At 35.5% G+C, this 14,709-nt stretch overlaps 1 protein-coding gene across 1 annotated transcript in view; it reads left to right on the top strand.

The window, feature by feature from the left end:
• Window positions 1–14,709, top strand: part of LOC134531347 (uncharacterized) — a 353,666-nt gene that overhangs the window by 127,881 nt on the left and 211,076 nt on the right. Inside the window, exon 10 of the mRNA XM_063367045.1 lies at window positions 7,472–7,607. Within this exon, the coding sequence (XP_063223115.1) occupies window positions 7,472–7,607 (136 nt within the window). The remainder of the gene's footprint in view (window positions 1–7,471; window positions 7,608–14,709) is intronic.

The raw sequence follows: 14,709 nt of genomic DNA, 5'->3' as shown, positions 1-14,709 counted from the left end.
CCATAAATAAAAAATTTCAAGATGTCAGACATATCAGCTTAATATATGCTAGTAAATGATGAACTAAAGACGCTTTTAGTCTTTTGAACATGATTTATTAAATAAGTATGTTTTGTCTGCAATAATTATTTTTTGCATTGATCAAGGATCGAAGAAAGAATATGAAACCATAGATTCAATCAGTTAATTAATGAGTGATATTTTTGATGAATACTGGAATTTTTCACGAATTTATGGCTAAATAATTACGAATTTCCAATATGGCATCCAAATTTTAAGATGGCGGGCGCCATAGTAATAATATAAGTTTACTAGACTCTAGCTGGTAAAAATTAAACTTAAATGATAGTAGCGCACTCTAAGAGATGAAACCAAGTTTGTGGTCTCCAGATGTCAAAAACAAGATGGCGGACATGACACACTAGCTGGCTATATATATTTCTTTTCATTAGTGATGGGAGTTCAGTCTGTCGGTGGCTTCCATGAAGGAAGGATCCATCGCCATTTTTAATTGAAAAAACTTGCCGCGTTCGAACCGAGGACTCCATGACATTAGTGTGTTTTTAAAATAATATTTTATTATAACATGATTATTAAAATATTAATAAAATTTCTTATAAATTTTAATTTTTTTCCAGTAAACTCTGATAATAATTACGGACTTTCAAGATGGTGGCCGTGACGTTATAATCCAAGTTGGCAGAATGTTTTTATTTTAATTTTCATTATTTTTTATAAGTTTTGAAATTTTTCCATATTTCCTTGCATAAGAATTATGGATTATGAAGATGTCGACCGAAATAAAAATTGCAACAAACTATAATCCAAGATGGCGGCCGTAATTTAAAGTGCAGAGATGTTATCATACACACATAACATGGCGCACGTAACGAAAAGTGCCACGTTTCTAGAATCTAAGATGGCGACCGTAACTAAATGTGCAACAGTGTTTTTTTTAAGAATACATGTGTTTTTATTTTTATTCAATACATTTTTTTAATAATTTCAATTTTTTCCCGAATTTCTAGTATAAAAATTACTTATTTTCAAGATGGCAGACGTAACGAAAATTCCAGCGATAACGTCATAATTCAAAATGACTTATGTAATGTAATAATTTTATTTTGTAATAATCTTGATTAATAAATTACTTGTTTACTTTCACCGAGAATCGAACCAAAGACCGAAATCGATTAAGTAACTAAACATTTGAAAATAACCATTTTTATATGTTTTGAATATTTCGGAATTTTTTGGACAAAAATCAATGAATTTGAATTTTAGGTTAAGGTCAAGGTCATACAATATGGCCGCCAGAGGCTTAGGGGCAGCTCTTCGTCGGGGAATTTAAGCCTCTTTGAGGAATTTTGGTTCTTTCTGGGGTTATTCGAATTTCGTATTTATGAATTTTTGAGAAATAAAACGGGAAAATTTCCCTCAAAACGGGAATATTTCTCTCAAAAAAAAAATAAAATTTCTAAGAATTTTGAGTCATTTTTAAGGATTTTTTGAGTCCAAGATGGTCACCATGACGTCTCAATCCAATGTGGCGGTGAGCATCTCGCACCTCAGCCAGAAGCCAGGCGCCGGATGCATATTTGTATACTACTGTTATATTTTGTAACATAAAAAACATTAACAAATTTGTTGGAAATACTGGTATTTGCTGGACATTAATTTTATGCAATTATTTGTAGCTGCTTGTATTGTTTACTAAGCTATAATAGTTTGTCTTTCTGCTGACAAATAAAATTAGATTCATTTAACATTATTCCTTGTTCTTGGTCTCACAATGTCATTTATATTATGTTTTTTCCATATCATTCTAAATAAAAACATTTTAGATTTACACACTCAACAAAGAAAGATCATCTCCAATTAACACATTTTATTCTTCTTCATTCTCTCCTATATTCTTAATGGTCTCCTCTGTTAAGACAGTATTATCACTTTCTCTTTTGTAGTACTACAAACATTCATTTCCTCGCCAACTCTCGCCAAGGGCTTTTCAAGAATATTTTTGGCATCACGAAGCTTCTGAGGATTAAGTTTTACACAATTTTCTTCTTAAATTACTGCAGGATTAATACTAGCAAAACATTTACCCTTCCTACAAAGTCCTTCGAACTGAGAGAAATCAGTATAGTAATTTACTTCACCTTTAATGACACTACTACCTAACTTATTTCTTTTTAAGCAAATTCATTTGCATGGAAGAAACTTAAAATTCCAGGTATCAGGTGGCTTCACGTTTTCAGACACTGCTAATTTCCAGTCCAAAATGTTTTTGACGTGACAACGTCTAATAAATCGATGAACGCCGGCAGCACGCACGAAAAAGTGTCCCACTACGGATGTCCAACTACGGATGTGTCCTATTTGCTCATTGTACGCATGCGTGGCATCTCTCTTCATGCTCATTGTAGGACCTACGCATGCGTGGCATCTCTCTTCATGCTCATTGTAGGACCTACGCATGCGTGGCATCTCTCTTCTACTCGATTGGAACGACCATCGATTTGACTTTTCAATCATATTTTCTTCGTTTGAATTATTAATATTATGTAATTTAACGATTGTCTACCGATTATCAGCACAATCGGTACAGTTATTTAAAAGTAATGTTTAATATTCAAATACGTTTTGAACAACAATGGTGTTTTACATTTACACATAATAATGCAAATTACAACCGGTATCTTTTGCACAATGTTTTAAAAAATATTGTAACACATTACAAATAAGTTTGGTGTATTTGGGATGCATATTTGTTATAAAAACGAAATAATATTATTCCCCTACCGTGAACAAAATTTTTATAAAAGTATATATAACATCTGAAACTGTTAATTATCGAATATGGCCTCGTGGGTGAGCGATCAGCGGCGCTAACTTTTAATGATAAGGTTGTCGGTTCGATTCCCGGCAGGTGGGAATTTTTTTTTTGTACTTGTAAAAATAAATACGACGCACGTAACATTTCAAAAGTAATAAATATATTTGAATAATGAATGCAAATAAAAGTAAATTTATTAATTAAATTGTACATTTCATTTCACTCCTTTGTATCCATACAAGATAGTGATAATTCAATAAAAATGATTCAATTTTATTCATAAAAGTATACAGAGGTAGATTTTATCATATAAAAGATACAAAAATTTTTTAAAATAATTATTTCTCAAAGAATATAATATTTTTAATGCCTAAATGGTTTGGTTGCAAAAACCTATTACGGCTCAGTCTCAGGCCGAATATAATATTTCCTTTTCTTTTGGATCAATAATTTCATCAATGTTTTGTTATGACGTTGTCACAAACTATCGTCCGTAAACCGACTTTATAGACAACCAATTTTTTTTTACTCTTGTGCCTATACTTAAAATTGTACCGAATTTGGAGAAGAACTCAACACACTCTTCAGCGCCAAAAATATATTCGCTTTTCTTTAGGACTTGTTTTATTCGCCGGAATACCCTACCCGGAGGTAGAATTGAATGCCCACCCACAGGGAATATTAGTTTTATGTATTTTATGTTGAAGGGTGCATTATTTGTAAGCCAGTGGCCCAGCATGCTTACCATGGTACTATTCTTGTTTTGCCCACCACAATCACCAGCATATAGCTCTATTGTGTCATGTATTGTCAAATCAGTTGAACACAACCTATTGTACACTGCAGAAGCAATCACATTAGAAACCTTAGGAAACTGGTTATCAAGCCAATTATAAATAATGACTGTTTCCATAGTTTGAGGTGCAGTTGAATTTCCTTGACATATTGTAAAAATGTAGATCCCTGCTGTAGTATGCAGCTTGAACAGAAATTTTTGGAAGTAACACAAATAGAAGATTTTTTAATTATTTTTAGAATTTTTTTCAGCATTCGAGGGTTTATTATTACGAATTTCTTACAAGATGGCCAATTTGTTATTATATTCTTGCTGGAGGCTGGTATACTATGAACATAAGCTGTTTTTAGGATATTACGTTAATTTGCTTGAATAAATATTTTTTACCTGAAGTTACTTTTTTTTTCATCGTCCAGGGATCGAACCGAGGAAGGATATCGATTGAGTCAATCATTATTTTACTAAGTTATTATTTTGATGAAGTTTGGAGTCCCTCCAGAATTTCTAGCTTAATAAATACAGATTTCCAAGATGACGAGCAAGACGGCCGACAAGATGGCGGCAATTCTGGAAATAAGTAAACACTAAACTCTAACGGGCGAAAATCAAACTAGCATGGCGGTAGCACCTTCTACAGACGAACGCAATATAGCGGATCCAAGATGGCGGCCTTATGCAGCATGAAAACAAGATGGTGGACGTAACGTCATATTATGTGGCGATATATCTACCATGGAATTAGTGGTGTGACGTTAGACTGTCCTTGGTGAATTTTGGCAAATTAGGTTTTATTTTTGACAATTTTTGTAAAATTTTAAAAGTTCAAAGGTCAATGCCAAGGTCATCAAAGATGGTTGCCATGACGTCACAATCTAATATGGCGGACACCGACACCACACGCCGGCACCAACTGTAGGAGGAACTATTTTATACCAGTCAACATGGGTCTAAAGTGAGTAAATAACAAGAAAATATAACATCACTTAGTTAATTCTGACAGGGCGATAAACGGGTTTTCTCTATTTTACTAGCCCTGTCAATTTGTTCGAACAGTAACTGTTCCAAGAAAATGTTGAGGTTTATAGGGGCCTTCTTGTTTGTAGCAAAGTTTGGCCATGCAAGCACTAATTTAGAACTAATGGAATGGTTTAACAATGATATCAATCACCATTGTAAAAGGTGTGCATTATGCTATTTTTGTTAAAGGGACGAACAGAAGGGATTTGCGTACCCTTTTTAAATTGCCATGCGCTTCCTGCCAATGTTTCACACGCGAAGCAGACTGCATAAAATAAAGCATATTAATTACTTGATAACTGCCCAATGTTTGGTAATGGATTGGTAAATTTTATTTTGAATTATCCTGGCAGGAGAAAACTTTGTTTATTAGTGAACCACTAATATCAGACTGATTTTCAGATAATGCAGATAATCATTCCAATATTTATAGTTTCGTATTATTGTGAAAAACTATCAGAGCTGTTTTTATCTCATTAGTTCTTTCTACGAGGCTAGGAAAAGGGAAGTATGGCCATTGAAACATTAGTCTTTCCCACTGGAAACACATTCAACAATATAATTCACTGTTAAAATAAATGCATTGAACTGATATTTAAAATTTTAGACCTCAAATTATATCCAGTAACATTAAGCGTTCGTGTATGTTTTTTGATTTGGATGACAAGTAGCTAATTGAATGGAAAATAACATTTACCAACACAATCAACTGTGACTCGTCTCCTAGATTTTGGAAGAGGATGGTGAGATTGAATTAGTTAGAAAGGGTGTATTGGAAACCACATCAGATGTCTTTAAGGAAGTTGAAACACACGAGGTTTGGGCTAGCAAATGGGAGAATATGAAGGGAACTTAAGGACTGGTAGATATCGGAACTGCCTGTGATGATGTAAAGTATATGTGTTTTAATGTAGACGAACATCAAATTTTGCATGATTATGGTGAATTTGTGTCGAAGTATACATCGATCATGATGATGAACGTGTATCAAATATGCATCGATTATGGTAAACTTGCGTCGAATTTTGCACTTGTAATTGTTGAGTGTTTTTAGATTGTGGGTTGATGGTGAAGAATGTGTATCAAATTCTGCGTCAGTTATGCTAATTTTGCTTAGAATTGTGCGATAAAAATAGTAAATGTGTTTATATGCACGTAATCGTTCAACGATGATGGTAAATGTAAGTCAAATTGTGGAGCCGTGATGATAAATGTGATTCAAATTGTGTTAATGTTCGTGAATTAGTGACAAATTGGGCATCGATGATGGTAAATTGTATTAAAATGTGCGTCAGTTATGTTGGATGTGTGACGTGCTGTGTGATTTTTTTTGGAGTAATTAATGTGTAGCCTAATTTGTGTTCGATATCCGGTATGTTTTATTAATTTTGTATCCAAGTCAGTATGAATAATTCATTGTTTAAGAGCCTCTTTGTTTAAAAGTAATATTGCCTTTCAGTTCTTAAACGCCATGGTTCGGATGCTCGGCTTTATGTAAATATGTAAAGGTTTCGAAAAAAAAAAACTTATATTAGACAAAAGGCTTACTGGTCTTGTCGATAAAAGTTTCTAGCTTAAGGAACTGTTGGGCGTAAAGATAAAAATACAAAATGGTATAGTCTAGTTGTATGAGTAAATATAAAACTGTAGAGAAGCTTCCTGATTCTGAAACTTGTCTCTATATAATTGTAATACGTATTTTAGTAATTGTTAATCACATAAAGTTATGTCTGTATAGTAGGTAGGCCCGGTTGATCGGAATCTCTTGTTTTATAAACTTGTAATAAGTATTTTAACCATCGTTTAGCTAATCAGGTTATGTCTACAGTTCTGACATGATCCTGAAATAAGCTTATGACATATGTTCGTTTAAGGCTACGAAGTTTCGAGTCTGTTAGTACGTGTTTCACCCAGAACATCGGTTTATTTACTATAGGAGTAAAATTTAATTTAGTAAAATGATCGAATTTTAATAATTTATTTTCTATTAGATATTCTTGAAATGTGGCCCTTATCGACGATGAAGTTCTTTGGCGTAACTAGTGACGGCCTGGGCAGTGTGACGATGGCATGATTGCGGGCGGCAGTGGCGTGAGGTGATTCCTCGGCACCGGTCAAGTTGCTTCTTCCTTCTAGGCTCGTAGCCAGGGGTTTATATACCCCTCGAACCAACTAACTTCTAGGCCCAGAATGTTCTCTACACTATGTGGCGATCAAACTCACTGGAATATTCTTTTGTAGCAGTGTAAAAGCTTCGTCGGTCCCATAACTCACAGGCGTATTGATGGCGTTCTGTCGGAGAATTGCTGTTAGTGTTCCAACAGGTGTTAATGAAAATCAAGGGAGAGGGTGAAAACCCACCCGTAACAATCTTTTAAGTAAAGAAAAGGTACTAGAGGGTGTTAAATCTCGAAATGATTGTCAAATTTAAATAAAGATGTTGTATATCAAGGTAAAACAATATGGTGATCGTGATTTCATAATTCCAATATTGAGACTGGTCATTGACTCCATCCTTAATTTTCACTTCGAAACTTGCACCAGAACCGATTAAATATCACTAAGAGTGTTGAATGTGTTGCACATGATTCGGTTATTCTTTTCTCTTTACTGGCCTGGTAATTGGCTCAAAAGATACCAAAGTGTGTCTGACATTTTTTTTTTCATTTCTGCTGATGTGTAATCTACATTTCTTTAGATCAAACCTCCCACCTAATTATTTTGCGATATGTTTCTCACCCTGCGTCAGGCCATAAAAGAAGAGTGTGTTAAAGAAGAATGTCAGCGTGTCGAGGATAGGGTATGTGTTTGCACTATGGCAGGTACATAAAGCTGTCCAGCCCACGGCTTAACAACATGGTGGTGGTGGGGTGCATCCTGGTATACACGGCCGTCATCCTGCTGGGTCTGGACCATGCAACGCTGCCGGCCAGCTCGCACTTTCCTGCCGTCTGCATAGTGAGTAGACTGCCTGCAAGCACCTGTGTGTAACTCGCACTTTCCTATCTTTCGCACCGTGCGTAGTCTGCATGAGGGCACCTGTGAGTGTAACTCGGTCTTCCTTGCCATCTGCAGCGAGAGTATTCTGCGTGCGTGACAGCCTCGCGTGTTTTATTCATTTTTGGGGAGAAGTATATTTTTGCCGAGTCTTGGTTCAGAGTGTGGATTGTGGATGATGTCAATGACTACCAGCCATTTTAGCTTCAGGTGATCTTGACCTCCAATCATCTTGAAATTTGACACTTTGGACGAAATATTATACTCCGAGTGAAATTAACACCCCGATAACTAAAACAATATAATATTTATTTTGCCACAATCTTATATTTTAGAAAATGTCTATATGCTGCAACCTTATATTCTATAGCTTTATTTCTTGGAATGTATTTTATTTTCGTTTACTCCTTCATTTATTTTATTCGGAAATGAAAATAGTATACAATAGGGCATACTAGGACAGGAGTCGGAGAATGGTGCTGATGCCGACCGCAATCTTGGATTGTGAAGTAACGGTAGCCATCTTGAATGATTTTGACCTTGACCTTTGTTCTTGACACTGGTAGCATTTTTGGATCCGCCATTTTGGAATCTAGAAATTTCCACCATTTTGAATTATAGAAATGTCCGCCATATTGTTTTTCACAATTTTGTTTTCCGCCATTTTGTTTTCTCTTGGAATCGGATACTCCACTCTCTAACGTTTCACATTTCGTTAGGGCCGCCATATTGAAAATCCGTAATTTTTGAACTAGAAATTCGGGGGGAAATTTAAAAATAATAAAAATTATATTAATAAAATTTTTATATAAAAACTTCCCACCATCTTGGATTCTAGATAAGTTTCACTTTTCGTGACGGCTTTCCATATCGAAAAGCCATTAATATGCTAGAAAATTGCGAAAAAAAAAATAAAATTTATAAAGATTTAATTATTAAATTTTAATAAAAAACGTACTTAGGTCATGAAGTCCTCGGTTTGAACCCCAGCGATAGCTAAATAAAAAAGGGGCCACGGACCCTTCCTCTACAGAAGCCACCGGCAGACTGACCAAATTAAAAAAACACTAGATTATTAGCTACTGCAGAATCCGCGTGGCATCATTATGTCGCCGGACCTGAGAAGAATAAATGACTGAGCAAGTTTTATGAAGGAGCCACCGAAATTGTAGACCTGCAGACCAAATATAGTTGTCCTGTCATGTGCTAGCTTAGTGCAATGTATGGCGAGCAGCCACACGACAAGTTTAAACGAGTATGTGCCACACGCAGTGTGAGTGGAGCCTGCATATATAAAAGGCATGCAAAAGTTTGTGCCTTCAGTTGTCATCCGAGCTGCAAGAAGATGTTTCCATTTCATCCTGCCAACGTGAACGTGAGCATAAGACCTAACATCATTAGTGGTGTGTACAGCTACTGGGATGCCGGGTATCTGCGCACATAATACGGAAACCTGTGATGGAGGCGCTCAGCACTGGTGGTTTTCGCACTTTCCTACTAACCGACTCAGCAGCTGCTAGATTGTAATTAAGCTAGAAACTGTGCCATCCATCACATGAGACCGCACACAATCCTTTCAGCCAGCATCGAAGAAGTAGTCACTTTGTCTGCACGTGTAACACCAAACTTGGACGTTTTGCAACCTGTTACGGCCTGCGATACATCTACATAGTCGTTCAAACGACATGTGTCTCGTCCTAGTTCAGTCAATGATCCTGTCTCCACAAACACCTATTTAAAGCCAAGCTGGCGTCGTGGCCGCAGTCGTCATCGTCCAGGTCTCACCGAGCAGTCGTCGCCGAAGAAGATGAAAAGTTTGATACCTGTGTTCCTGTTCCTGTGTATGAGAAACGTGTGGTGTCATATACCCCGTCGCGACTCTTTGGCAGTTGGCAGTCCATTTCAAATATTGTAAATATATAAACTGAAATTTAATTGGTTACAAAGTGACAACATTACAGTTTCTTATAAATATTTAACTAGCTTGCCTTGGGTTGACTTTTAAATATATTTTAATACTTTCAAATAAATATTAATATTATTAATAACTTTAAAACATTTAAATACTTGGTATACTTTTGCATGAGTTCCTTTACTTTTCAATGGATTTTATAAGTTTCCATGCGTTTATAGTTACCTATAATTTTTCATACTTTACTATACTTTCGCACACTTATATGCACATTTAGCACTTCTGCTCACTTTAAGAATATACTTTAGCATACTTTTAAATGTTATGGCATGCTTTTACATACTTTCGCCTACTCTCTCAGACTTTTGCATACACATTCATACTTTCACAAATTTTCGCACACTTGTGTGCTCTTTTGCACGTTTTGGCACACTTTTGCCCCTTTCACACACTTTCTGTACTTGTGCGTACTATAGCTTTCATTCTAATACATTTCGTACTTTCACATACTTTTGGATACTAATGCTTAATTTTGCATACTTACGCATTCTTTCCATTCGTTCCCACACTTGTCCATGCTGTTAAATTCTGCAGCAACCTTTAGCATATTTTTATACATTTGCTTACTCTGCATATATTTGTTACATATTCACCAAAATCGACTCATTATTCAAAGAACATTCACAACATTGTCACACTACTAGAAGATATTTCATTTTAATAAAGTTAATATTTAGATGTGCATTGACCATAATGAACGCACATTCGACTCTAAGTCTTCATCATCTATGCACAATTCGAAGGATATTAATCATTATCAATGCCCAATTCGAAAAGCATACACACATGTTGACGTACATTTTAAAACACATTCACTATCATTGACCACAATTCAATGTACTATCACCATCATCGACACACAACTCGACCCACATTAACTTAGACTACATCGTCACATAATCCTACACACATTCTCCATTGTCGTAGCAAAATTTGACGAACAAAGACGATCATTGACACAAAAATCAAGGTATATTCACCTACATCGATGCACAATTCAACGCACATCGCCACAAAGGTACACTCAAATACTCATATACAAGTAGTAATAACTACAGCAGGTTTTTGATAACAGCTACCTTGCTCTAATTCTTGAGTAGTATGATTTTGTTGTGAATCTATTATGTAAATGATTATTTTTATGACACATGGTATGCAAATAATTTATATGTTTTAGATAATAATTTATTTATTCAATACCTACAAGATAATAAATATTTAAAAGTAAAGAAGAGAAAAACAACTATTTAAATATTATTGTATAAAGTAATAAAAACTTAATATTATATAAAAAGTATCTATATGTTTTATCGGGTTATGCAAAGAGAGAGTTAAAGTAAGACATATTAGAGTTTGTATAACCATCCTCAATCACATGTTAGAAGAAAATAATTAAACCAATACGCTAACAAGTGTATGATGTAATTAGTATATAGATGTAGGTCCGGGCACTGGATTCTAGGTGAGGATTGAGGATTGTCGGCCGCCATCTTGAATTGGGACGTCACGACGGCCTTTTGGGTGTCAAATTTCCTCCAACTTTCTCAACAATAACTCAAAATTTCTTAAAAATACTAGAAATGTATATATTTTGAGGGGAAAAGTTCCCATTTTGAGGGAAAATTTTCCCATTTTATTCCCACAAAATGCCAGAGGCTTGAAATGTCCACATTTAGGCTTAAAATACATATTTACAAGCCTCCACTAAGCCTCTGGTGGGGAACTTTGATCTTGACCTCAGCCGCTATCGTTGCAATTTCCGCTATGGCCGCCATCTCGAATATCTGAAATTTTGAAGCTAGAAAATCATGAAAATTTTAAATTTAAAAAAAATATATTAAAAAATTAAATAAAATTTCATTTTGCCAAGTTGAAATTCGTCCACTATCTTAAAAATCCGTTATTATGACCAATTGAATGGGAAATATATTAAAAATTATAATTAAAATTACTTAATTAAATAATATAATAAAGTTTATTAAATTGTACTAGGTTAGAACCCTATTGATGTCCCTTGATTAAAAATAGAAACAGATCATTTCCGACACGGATTCCACCGGCAGACTAACCTCCCACCACTAATTTCAAGGTAAATATATCGCCAGCAAGTATGTCGTCATGGTGGCCATTTTTGTTCGTCTGCTGGAGGCCGCTATATCAGATCCGACATAATGTTTTCTTCTGCTAGAGGACGCTGTCCCCATTTTAGTTTAATTTTTAGCCGCTAGAGTGCAGGAATCAGTTATTGCCAGGGCACCCGCCATCTTGGAATCCACCATCTTAAAAATCTGTAATGTTTAAGCTAGAAATTCGGAAAAAATGCCAAAAATTTTCAAAAAAATATAAAATTAATGTATTAAGTGATTCGATCGCACACAGTGATTGGTTAATTTCTTGACAGATGAAAAAATTAACATTAATATTAAAATTACCATTAGAAAGAGACAGGCTCAGAAAAAAAACAATATTTTAGATAAAAAAATTATTATGTAAATTATACTATCTTACAGAAATAATTTCGAAAGTTAGCAATCTAATAAAAATTTCTTTCTTCTTTGGCATAAACTGTCTAATTATAAGCTCCAATAGGTATACTGAAGACAGATACAAGCCAAATCATTTACTGACATAGTCTTTCAATTCCTGACAGAACTTCTCAAGACTGTGTTTTACAAACTCCTCTACATAGTGTGTTAGGTAAAGAGCAGTATTCCTAGTCTTGAAGCGCAATTCTTCTCTTGGTCCTCGACCGGATACTGTTTTTTCATATATACAGTTCAGCCAAATGTTATATTTAAAAGGTACATACATTGCTACTTCATTAATAAGCTGATTGAGAATGTTCTGCTTAATATCATCAAGAAAGTACAAATTTCCTTCGAATTACTAAGTGTATTTATACAAAAGAAGTCTTTTAATATTTTTCTAAATGCCTATTTGGACAAGTGGAATCCATTATCATTTCCTGTAACACACCGAGTACAATCTTAGGTTAAGTTTCATGTCAAGACATCATCGGAATTGGTTTCTGTCTATCTGATTGTATGCTTGTACGCATACGAGTCTCCAACGTAAATCGAGGAGTCGAAATATCTGCAGGTAGTTTCACAGTAGCAACGCGGACTTCACCTTCAATGTTTTTCGCATGTTGTCTGAAGATGTAAAATACGACTAAACCCCGCATGAATCTCATCACAGATAAACATCATACAAGTATTATTCTTCATGCATTTACTCCTCGCGTGTCTTCGAGCATAATAGACAAAAGAAAAGACATATCGCAATAGCTGCATGGATGTTTAGTCCATGAAAACGGACATTTCAAGTTCGAACCGAATGCTTATGTAAATACTTAAGCTAATGCATACACCACTGTCGCAGCAAAACCTTTACTTTCTTCCAAACAGCAGGGCCTTTGCATGTCTTTAAGTGTCTTTTCAAATGATAATTTCTTGTAAATTGTTTGCGACTTTTTTTGCAACTAAACAGTGTGTGAGGAAAATGATAATGCATTCTCTCTTCTCGTATCGACGAGCATTACTGTTATTCGAGAATATATTGTCACAGTAACGACACCGATGCTGGGAAGACGCCGACACACCTTCAGTGAACATTATTTATGCTATTGGACTACATCCATTAAAGCCTCTTCTGCTGGTAGAGCCAGGTCTGTTGAAGTCTCGTCTAGTGTTGTCGGTAACGATAGCACACATTCCGTCGAGTTAAGAATAATTGTCATCGACAATTCCAACGCATCTGCGTCGCCATCATCACTGCTGATGAGATATCCGCTTTTGATGGTACACATTCCATCGAGTTCGTCGTGGTTGTCGACGATGATGTTAACAGGATCTGCGTCGACGCCGTCGTCACTGCTGCCATCATGGTCCCAGAAGACGATGGTACATCTTCCATCGAGTTCGACGTTAAATATGGTAAAGATGCCATCGAGTTATCAAGAATACCCAGATACAAGTCTAATAGGTGTGATGAGCGAAACTAGCCAATCTGCACTGCACTGCTGTCAGAATTGGACTGAGGGTCATTTTGTCTGGGACTAGCTTATATTCCAGCGGTCGCTGGAATCACATGCGAGTCAAAACAAGAACCATTTTATTAATACACGTGCCAAAACAACTTTAAATCAAGGAAACACAATTATAAGTATTAAAAAAGGAAGCACAATTAACGAGAAGTAAATACATACACAGGTACATTCAACTAAGTAGGATACGATCCCAACATTAGGATACTATCGGTCGCAAGATGCGGTAGGATACAGTGCCTCCAACTGGCTTTGGCTTCAAAAGTCATTAGCTCCAACTATCTTTGTTTCCAAACGTCATTGTCGCCAAACGTCTTTGTTACCATAATTCTTTAACTGCATAAGTATTTGACTCCAACTGATTTTGGCTCCGAAAGTCATTGGTTCAAAAAAACCTTGGATCGAACAGTCTTTAGCTCCAAATGTCTTTGATTCAAATATTCTTTGATTCCAACAGTTTTGGCACCAAAATTTATTGGCTACAAAGTCTTTGGCTCCAATAGTCTTTGGCCTCGATAGTCTTTGGAAAAGTAATTTTTTCTAAAGACGTTCGCTCCAACAGTCTTTGACCTCAACAGAATTTGTCTCCATCAATTTTTGGCTATTAGTCTTTGGCTCTAAATGTCACAGGTCCCAAAAATTCTTTCGCGCCAAGAAACTTTTTTCTCCAAAACTCATCGGTTTATATGTTATTGGCTCTCTATTTTTTGGCTACAAAAGTCTTTCACTCCAGAAGTCATTTGCTCTAAACGTCGTTGTCTACAAAAGTCTTTGGCTCCAAGTTTCATTGGCTCCAAAAGTCTTTTGCTCCAAAAGTCTTTTGCTCCAAAATTATTTGGCTGCAAAAGTAATTGGCTCCATAGGTATTTGGCTGTTAAATGAATTGGCTTCAAAAATATTTGGCTCTTACTAAGGTAATTTACTCCAAACTTTTTTGGATAAAAACCTCTTTGGCTCCTACGATATTTGGTTCCAAAAGTAATTGGCTTTAAAGTCTTTGGCTACAAAAGTCATTGGCTCCAAATGTATTTGGCTCCAAAAGGTTT

This window comes from Bacillus rossius, chromosome 3 (assembly GCF_032445375.1).
Source record: "Bacillus rossius redtenbacheri isolate Brsri chromosome 3, Brsri_v3, whole genome shotgun sequence".
Classification (NCBI taxonomy): Eukaryota; Metazoa; Arthropoda; class Insecta; order Phasmatodea; family Bacillidae; genus Bacillus; species Bacillus rossius.
This window is presented reverse-complemented; position numbering and strand designations above follow the sequence as displayed.